Below are 9,677 nucleotides of genomic sequence, written 5' to 3'. Positions count from 1 at the left end.
CACTAGAAAAACGCCATACCTTTTAGGTTTGGTTACATTTGAAGGCATTTTGTATGTGATTAGAGCGGTTCATTGGGTTGTAATGGATGATCTTTGTGTTATAAAGCATTAGAGCCAAATATCAAAGTATGGTAAGTATTGTATTTTAGCTACATATTGGTATCCAATAAATATATAAACCTAAACACAAATCAAGAAATTCTAAATAAAAATAAAAATACTTTCTGTACAAAAATGGTAAAGAAGTACTTTTAAAGACATAAAATAAGTTAACTTAGCCTAAGCCAGAGTGCACATGTAGTCGATGAATATAATAATAAGATATGTTATGGGATAAATTACAATATAGCTCATGGTTATGAGGTATTGCACCGGAAATCAAAGTTTTACACATGTATGTGAGCATACATGTGCATACTAAAACACTGTCATATTGACATTACTTTGTTGCACACAACCCCAGCTACCCCTCCAGTCTAAAATAAATCAATATGCACCTTCAACGCATTAGAAAAACGATCAGTGCTTCAGTTTTAGTTGCATTTGAAGGCATTTTGTGAGCGATTAGAGCGGTTCATTGGGTTGCAATGGATGATCTTTGTTCTATAAAGCATTAGAGCCAAATATCAAAGTATTGTTAGTATTGTATTTTAGCTACATATTGGTATCCAATAAGTATATAAACCTAAACACAAATCCAAAAATTCTAAATAAAAATAAAAATGAAAATAGTATTTGTACAAAGAAAGGTAAAGAAGTACTTTTAAAGGCATTAAATAAATTTACTTAGCCTAAGCCAGAGTGCACATGTAGTCGATGAGTATAATAATAAAATATGTTATGGGATAAATTCATAGACTGTATAAAATATAAATTACAATATTGCACATGGTTATGAGGTATTGCACAGGAAATCAAAGTATTGCACATGTATGGGATCATACCATAGACTGTATAAAAAGGATCATACATGTGCATACTAAAACACTCATGTTGACATTACTTTGATGCACACAACCCCAGCTACCCCTCCTGCCTAAAAAAAATCAATATGTACCTTTAATGCATTAGAAAAACGTTAAGTCCTTCAGTTTTAGTTTCATTTGAAAGGGATTTTGTGAGCGATTAGAGCGGTTCATTGGGTTATAATCATGGTTGTAATGGATGATCTTTGTGCTATAAAGCATTAGACCCGAATATCAAGTAAAAGGGATATCGAGGTTCGGACATTTGTATTTTAGCTACATATTTTTAAGGACAAAAATGATGAAACAATTGTCTGGCTTGTTTTTGGTGTTTGAGCGAGAAATGTTGCACGTAAAAAAAATTAGGAAATTGAATAAACGTGATGACGTCATTGGTGAGCGCCTCTGCTGGCCTTCGAAATGGGCTCGACTCCCTAGCCTTGATTTCTTCAATTGTCCCTCTGCATATCAACTTTTTGATTTTTAAAGAAAAGCCCGTCCGCAATGACATTTGGAGGTACGTCTGCACAACGAAGCAGAACATTGACATGTTCGATAGGCGTTCTGCTCACTGCCATGTAGCTTCGTGAGCAGATGTTAGCTTGAGTTGATTCACTTCAAGTAGCTAGCTGTTGCTGTGTTAGCCGTTTAGCTAGCTAGCAGGAACCGCTGTTGGAAAAATGTAGTTCTAACTAAACCTTAACATACAGTGTTTGCTATTTGAATTCATCATGTAGTTTTAGTGTTGATGTACAAAGTGTCATACGGTCACTTCCCTGTGCTTACGGGGAAATTATTTCTCCAATTTGCTAGCTAACTTTAGCCAAGTCGGCGACTAGCTAACGGTAAACATAGTTCCTCTGAGCTGAAGAGTGACAGTGACTGGGACAAAACTCTGAGTTGTGCCTAAATTATTAGAACTGTGTCTCCCCATCCAGTGCTGTTCATATAATCAGTTAGAAAGCAGATTTCCTGAGTTTACTGCGACGTTGAGGTGTACCGTGAGGATGAGGAACCCACTGGAGTCAGGATCATGGACTGAACATTAAATTGAAAATAGCTGCGTAGTTCAATTTTGTTACAAGTCCAGAATCTTATGTGCTTGTTTACTTATGTTACAGCATGTGGGGCTTCACAACCCAACCCTAACTCTGGGTAAACATGTTAGAACACAATTGACTGTCTTATTGCAAAACTGTGGGGTGATTGTGAGGGGATCAGTTGCTAGAAATGCTTGCTGATTGTTAGTTCAAATATTTGTAGACTTCAATGTGTGCAAATAAGTGTAATCAAAATGCATTCTTAATACCAAGTGATTTCAACCATATACTTCTATAAAGCAAACAATGTTTAATTGCAACTTAGCTTCTTAGATTGCAGGAGGATACATGCGCCTGCTGCCATTGTTAAATCTAACCATGTAAGCTAATACTGAACTTGTATGATACTGTCATATGGGCAGGAATCAACAGGATTTTTTAACCCTTAAGTCCATTAAAGGGGAAGAACCAAGCGGCAACCTCCGGTCTAAAAATATGAGTCCAATGCGGAAGTGTTATAAACTGCAGTTCATCGAGGATCCGCTTGAGGCTTGCTCCGGAAGTACCAGAAACCACATACACACCAATTCAAAAAAGCCGATCTTTACAGCAGAAATAAACATGTTTACAGACTGGTACAAAAGACGAGTGTAGTCTGGATAGCTCATTTCTTGATCGGCACACACTGTACGGGGGGGTGAATTTTTTTCTAACACAGCAATTTTGAAGATATTGAGTCTTCCAATGAGAGGCACAGCTGACTTGATTGATAGGCAGGAACACTGTAGCTGTTGGCGAGGAGACTCAAAGCCCGCCTCTTTACGTCACAACCGCTCAACAGCAGCAATATGGCTGCCGTCGATGATTGGCCTCAAAACAGCGCTTCAGAAACAGATGGGTGACGTCACGGACACTACGTCCATTATTTATACAGTCTATGGGAAGAATTTGTTTTTCAAGGCAGATGTTCTCTAATCTTAAATATACATCATGTGCTTTGTGCTACTTGGGATTTTAATTGCAATTGTAAATCCTTTTCTCTCTCCAGGTGAATCGGTAGATGAGGTGAACCAGGTGTTTTCAGAACTGGTTTCTGTGCGGGCTGACTTGCTTGCAAGTTTCAGTTCCTGTGCAGTACAGTAAAGATACCAGCTTGGTCCGAGGATTGCAATGAAACAAGCTCAGGAGCGCAACCAGGAGTGTCTGCCTCCTAAGAAGAGAGACCTGCCAGTTAGTAACAGCAGTGGAGCTGGAGGGACAGGGGGAGGTGGGCCTGCTGGTGGCGGTGGTGGAGGAGGAGGAGGAGGAGGAGGAGGAGGAGGAGGAAGTGGCAGTGGAGGGGGAAGTAGTGCTGGTGGTGCTGGAGAAGATGAAGTGGTTTCCATCCAGAACTCTGCAGCCAACAATGACACTCAGGGAGGGACTCCATCTGCAGAGTGGCTGCGAGCTCAGCCAGGGCTTCATTATGGAGTGGATAATTCTGAAGGCATACCAGCAGTGTCTGTCGACCAGTACAGTATGCTCTACAAAGTGGCACTTCCATCGCAGACCAGTCTGCACCCAGTTTTGAGCCACATCTCTCCAGCTTACACTGTACACTCACCTCTTCTGCAGCACCCAGGCCTTCCCTACCCTCCTCTTGGATACGCCCAGATCCCCCATTCATCCCTCCAGTTTGTTAGTTCCCCCTATGCAACAGTACCATACGCCCTTCCCCCTGGCTTTGTACCAGGGTCATTAATCTCTCCCTCAGGCACCATTTCTCAGCCCCATGCTGTGTCTCACCTTGTTCCATATCCATCTGTCATACAGGAAGGTGTTGTTTCCCCACCTCCCCAAGCCCAGGTAGCTGCTCATACCTTTGCCAAAGTTGCAGCACCCGGCGGTGTCCCGCTGATGCTGCCTTCAGAGCAAGCTGCTCAGCAGCACCTTGGTACTGTAGGGGTGCTACCCACAACAGAGGTCGGCTCTCGAGGGATGCCAGTCTTCTATCACTCCTCGATAGCCAGAGCTGCCACGGCCTCCAGAGACCTGCACAGTGCCCATCAGGAGCACGAATCGGAGATGAATGGAGGCGATAAGGAACAGGGAGCCAGGGAAGTTGTTGTACTAGATTCAGCCTACACTGCTAGAAATTCACGTCTGCTGCAGGTGGCATCCAGCTTCGCGATGCAGGAGCATGTCCAAGACAGAGGCCTGCAGAACAGACGACTGGAGGGGAGGAGCTCACCGGGCCAGCGCAGCACTCCAGACAGCGACCTGGAGGTAAGCCACACCGATGGCTTCCTTATGCAACTTCTGTTTTACTTTAATCTGAGCACAACCAACCAATATATTTAAAGATTCAGTACTATGACACCGTTTCATAGGTTGTATGGTGTTAAAACAGTTCAGGGTTTTACACGATTATTCCCTGTAGTTTTCTTTCACTGTGCATGTGAACAATGTCTGTGTATTTATTGTACACTGTATGACAGTATTTCTAATACTTGGCAGCATGTGTTCATTTTTATACTCTACCTCCTGTAATAGTTGTGTGCTGTGGGTCTGTAGGTAACCACAGGCAGCCAGATAATTGCCACTTTTTGCCAAAGTTAAAGTTAGGTTATTTGTGGTTGCATATAGATTATACTTTGTGGTGGCGTGCACTGTAGGGAGTTATATTAGTCTGTTTTTGGTTTTTACAAAGTAACGCCAATAATATAATTGTCTCATAAGCAACATATGAATTGAAAATATAAGCAACACTAAAAGTTATATGTCTAACACTTCTTTCAATCCACTTCCAGGTGCAGCAGGTAGTGGGTCGCTTGTCCTCTTCCAGCCAATGTGGAGGTGGAGTGAGGAAAGAGGTCTCCTTTGCACCTTTAAACCTCTCTCAGGGTGCCCACAGAGCCAGGGATGTCCATGTGGAGAACATAGGCCGGACTGCGTACACCGCCCAGCCTGTTACTTACAGTGACCCCAGAGTGGCGAGTCTCCAGCAACAAACTGGGCAACCAGGCCACGCTGTCATGCTGGCTAATGGACAACCAGTCCTTATCCCCTTGGAGTATCACTTGCAGCATCAGCCCCAACCGCCACAGCAACACTATCCAGCACAGGCTAATGATCATTTAGCCAGCCATGCCTCCACCACCATGGCCTCCTCTAACCTAAGCTTTAAAACCTCTGATTCTTCAGCCAGAGTGTGCCTCCCTGAACGAGCGGAGCAGACCCCAGCTCAGCAGCCGCTCCCACAGCATCAGCCTCCTGTCCAGCCTGCAGCAGATGTGACTCAGGCCTTAACTTCAAGCCTCGCTCCTGCCTCAGCTGCCAGCAACCCGTCACACTTCATGAAAGGAGCTATCATCCAGCTGGCCACGGGGGAACTGAAGCGCGTGGAGGACCTGCAGACTCAGGACTTTGTGCGTAGCGCCGAGGTGAGTGGAGGGCTTAAAATCGACTCCAGCATGGTGGTGGACATCCGTGCCAGCCAGCAGAGACCTGGTCTCGTGTCACTTCACTTTACTGTGGGGGAGCAGCAGAGCAAAGTGACCATCGATGTGCCCCCAGAGCACCCCTTCTTCGTGTTCGGCCAGGGCTGGTCGTCCTGCAGTCCTGAACGCACCGCCCAGCTCTATGGCCTGGCCTGCCATCACCTTCAAGTAGGAGATGTGTGTGTGTCCATCACCCTGCAGCAGCAGTTTCAACCACAGCAGCAGAAACAACCACACCATCATTCACAACAACAGCAACAACAACAACAGAACCTACCCAGGACTTTGAGCAAAAACAGCGCTACAACAGGACCTGGTCACCAGCTCATGGGTCCGCCTGCCCCTCAGCAGTCACGGCCTACATCTCATTTCAGGATAGACCGCATCCATCGAGAAAGACAGAGAGAGGGAGACAAAGAGGCGGTCGATAAGGAAGAAGCCACACATTTTGGGGTTGTAGGGCACACTGAGTCACCCATCAGAACCAGTAGGACCTCAGCAGAGCATCCGAGGAGCCAGAGCAGTTTCCACTTGCACACAGAGGGCTCTGCTTTTGCAGGGGGAGGGTTGGCAGCAATGCAGGCTTCGCTAGGTGCTTCTCAGAGGCGCTGGTCCTCACCCGCCCTCCAAAGATACAGTATGAAGGGAGACGAAGGGCCACGCCCTCAAATAAGCACCTCCAGCCACACAAGGCCCTCTTTTATCCCCCAGGAGGTCAAACTCTCCATCGAGGGGCGCTCTAATGCAGGGAAGTAGCATCACATTTGGTAGCAACTACAAAAGAGACTGCCACAAGTAAGAATGAGTCTGACAAGGAGAGAAAGAGGAAACACAGAGTGCGAATGTAGCCTCAGAATGTTTGAGATTTTGCACACCTAAAATGTAAAAAAACGTAACGATCTGTGTCTATCTGGAGAGAAGTTGTGGTTTGGTTTGGTTGTCAATTAGCCAAAGGAAACAAGGCTGTGCTTTCCCAGCCAGCTGAGGTCTGACAGGGACGTGAAGAGCTGAGTAGAAAGATGTAGCTGTTGAAATTCCTACAATAGTCCTTACACACTGCATTTCTATAACTCCCTCCTTTGTGGCCACTTCCTCATTTCCATGCTAAGAAGTGACCGTCGCATTCAGAAAACTCTTGCTTCCTGTGTGATCAAACTCTCTTTGAAAGACCACAAAATGATAAATGTGCTTTTAGCACAGCAGAGCTACCAACTCTGCAGGTTGTGATGTAATTAAAGATCACAGCGATCTTTTATCTCCTTCATTCCTAAGATCCTTCACCCCCACCCCCCCCCAAACAGAAAAATCTAATAAAAACAGAGTATAGTTGCTGACTTCAGCAGCTCCTGGCACTGTTGATGCTAACAGTCAGTGTATGTTACATTACGCCTCTCCAGCAGGAGTGTCAGACCTCTTTTGTCAGCAGAGATCCTCTTTCTCCTCAAAGACCAGGATCCTCTCTCAGGCTAAGCCTGGCATGTCCGGGCTTGTCTTACAATCAGAATAGTGCAAAATCAATCAGTCTGTTTGTTCAGCAATCAGTTTATACAAAAAAAAAAACAACATACTTCTCCCATGAAACATCATCATGCCTCCTGCGTCTGTGAGCTTAAACGCTGCAGAACAGAAGAGGCTTTGTTTTCTATAATAACTCCAAACATGTTGCATTCCAGTCTCATCAGTGAGAAGTTCCATCACTTCAAATTCATCTTCGAGAGTTATTACCCTTCCCTCCTCCTCCTCCTCACTGTACCTCAAAGCTTTCCCGACCAGACTGGTGACTATTGATGCAATTTTAAAGAGCATGATTAACGGAGGAGGCAGCACTGGCTGGTCATCACCAAAGCCACCTGTGGGAATGAACCAGAGACATGTTATCCCGTCACATCTCCGGCAACAAGCCATTTTTGCCTACAAGAGTGGAAGGGCCTTGGAGAGAAAATGTGTGTTTGCTCGGTTAAATGAAAGCAATAGTTGTGTTTACAGCGTGCCGCTGTACTGTTCTCCCCAAGGAAACTCTCTACGTGGGCTTTTTTTGAAATATCTCTTCACATCAGAAGTGAGACCCCGCCCTCTTTTAACCCAGACTTTGAACGGTGATGCACTATTTTGATGTTGATTTTCTTTCAGTATTTCTACAAAAGCAAAGCATGCATTCAGCAAATCTCTCAAGAATTCATTGAAGAAGAAACTGCTTTCTTTTAATTCTACATCTCACTGATGATATTTTATCTTATATGGATTTACACAAGTGCATCTCCAAGAAAGGCTTGACTTTAATCGTTATCAGTTTGGTCCTCTGTTCTGTCTTCTGTTTTGAGTTTTTGGCTTTTTGTACTCGGATCTGCTTTGTCCAGTGAATCTTATGATTGTCTCGTGTTGCACATAGAAAATGTCACTCATTGACTTCACACTGACCTTGTTAATAGGAATCACAGTAGGGTAGATGTCTTTTCTTTAATGAAGGGAATATGTTTGAAGTATTGTTATAGGTGTTTTTAGTGAGAGAGAGAAAAAAACTGACTTGCATTTTTAACTCTGTTTACAACTTAGCCAAGATGAATGCTGCAGTTTCCTCCTCATGACAGACGTTTATCTCTGTCACTGAAATCCAAAAATCCAAAAGGGTGAATTTAAAGTAAGTGCAATTAGACCATGCATAGAATCATATAGAGGTTTATAATCAGAAGGCATTCCTCACGCAGACATTCCCATTAGAACATGTACCAGTTTTCTTTTTTACTGTCATTAATCCGTGGACTGAGCTCTGGGAAAACATTGATCATTTCATACATCACTTGATGTGTTTCCTTTCATTGGGTATGCTCAGAAAGTTACTTGCATGCATGCCAATGTTGTGTCCGACTGATGTGTTGATGTTGTGACACTTAGGGTTGACCTTTCTGTGGAGCCCTCAGTCCCTTATTGGTCGCCTGGCATACAGCTAGAGATGGAGCTCACTGAATTGGGCCCAGTAGACTCTCAGTCTCTGGGTCTGCTGTTATTCACAGCTTAAAGACAAGATTCACATTTGTTCAAGTCTTTCTTTGATGCAGTTCTCACAAACCCTTAAAAAAGAGATTCAGTTTAATCATTAATCCTCTTTCCGGACTAGCTGCATGCGTAGATCTCTCGTAATGCTAATCTGATGGAAGATAATGGAACAGAATCTTTCTGTGCACTGAAGATATAGCTATGGCAGGCTGACACATTTAATGAGAAGAAAGCAGGATGAGATGGTTTGTCAAGGAACACTTAAAGCTGCTGTTGGTCGTCACAGAGTAAACATCTGTTCAGAGAGAGGGACTTCGAATGTCCACACTATCCATCCCTACCAGATTTCCTCTTAGCCCCCAACACAGATCGGCATGTGCAGTCATGATAGTGCCCCACTCATAACCAATCGGAGGACATAGTAGGGGCCGCCCCTTAACCAATCAGGACGGAGGATTGGAGATTATCTATGATTGGTCTGTGATAAGGAACGAGGGGAATAATAACATTGCTCGATACAAAGGCATTGGAAAACACAGAGATTGAGTACCGATGGTATTATGACCTTTTCTCCAAACCCAGCAGAAAAAAGCAACTTTTATAACACCATTCCTACCAACAGCAGCTTTAATATACATGTACATGGCAAAATCATTGAAGAGCACTCTGCTACAGGGGGTGCCAAAATCCATACAACTTCAAATTTCTCACAGGAGCTTTAATATATCAAAAATGGATTTTGTGACTATTCCTTAGTTTGAGTCTCTTTGGTAAAAATGTAGAACTGTAGTTATGCAAATGTCCATACCAGATGTCAATTTCCAGGCAAAGGTATACTCACTTACTCACTCGCTATGCTGTGGCACTAGTATACCTCTGCAAACCTTGCATGGACCATAGACTGTAAAAAAAAAAAAGGACAGCGTTGCTCTGCCTTTTCCCCGTTGTATGGTTTTGAAGCCAAAAAAATCCTGTTTGAATGCGCAGCCATTTTGCAGCCAGAGTCTGCGCAGTAGAAAATTTCTGTGTTGCCACAGTAATTTCTGTGTTGCTACGGTAACGAGCTCCGCCCTACAGCGTACCATCACGAGATCCTATGGAGTTTCCTTCTTCGGCAGCTGTCAATCAAAGTGAATCCAGAAGTAAAACTCTGTTTTTAACCTCTAATAACTAACGAAAAATAGAAACTTTTCAGAAAA

At 43.9% G+C, this 9,677-nt stretch overlaps 1 protein-coding gene across 1 annotated transcript; it reads left to right on the top strand.

The window, feature by feature from the left end:
* The first annotated feature begins 1,360 nt into the window (after nucleotides 1-1,360).
* atxn1l (ataxin 1-like) lies at nucleotides 1,361-8,785 on the top strand. Its single transcript, XM_034679493.1, has 3 exons — nucleotides 1,361-1,482; nucleotides 3,054-4,270; nucleotides 4,795-8,785. Exons 2-3 carry the CDS (start codon nucleotides 3,176-3,178, stop codon nucleotides 6,238-6,240), a joined length of 2,541 nt encoding a protein of 846 aa, XP_034535384.1. The 5' UTR covers nucleotides 1,361-1,482; nucleotides 3,054-3,175; the 3' UTR covers nucleotides 6,241-8,785.
* Nucleotides 8,786-9,677: the final 892 nt, after the last annotated feature.

Source organism: Notolabrus celidotus, chromosome 3 (assembly GCF_009762535.1).
Source record: "Notolabrus celidotus isolate fNotCel1 chromosome 3, fNotCel1.pri, whole genome shotgun sequence".
NCBI classification, from domain to species: Eukaryota; Metazoa; Chordata; class Actinopteri; order Labriformes; family Labridae; genus Notolabrus; species Notolabrus celidotus.
This window is presented reverse-complemented; position numbering and strand designations above follow the sequence as displayed.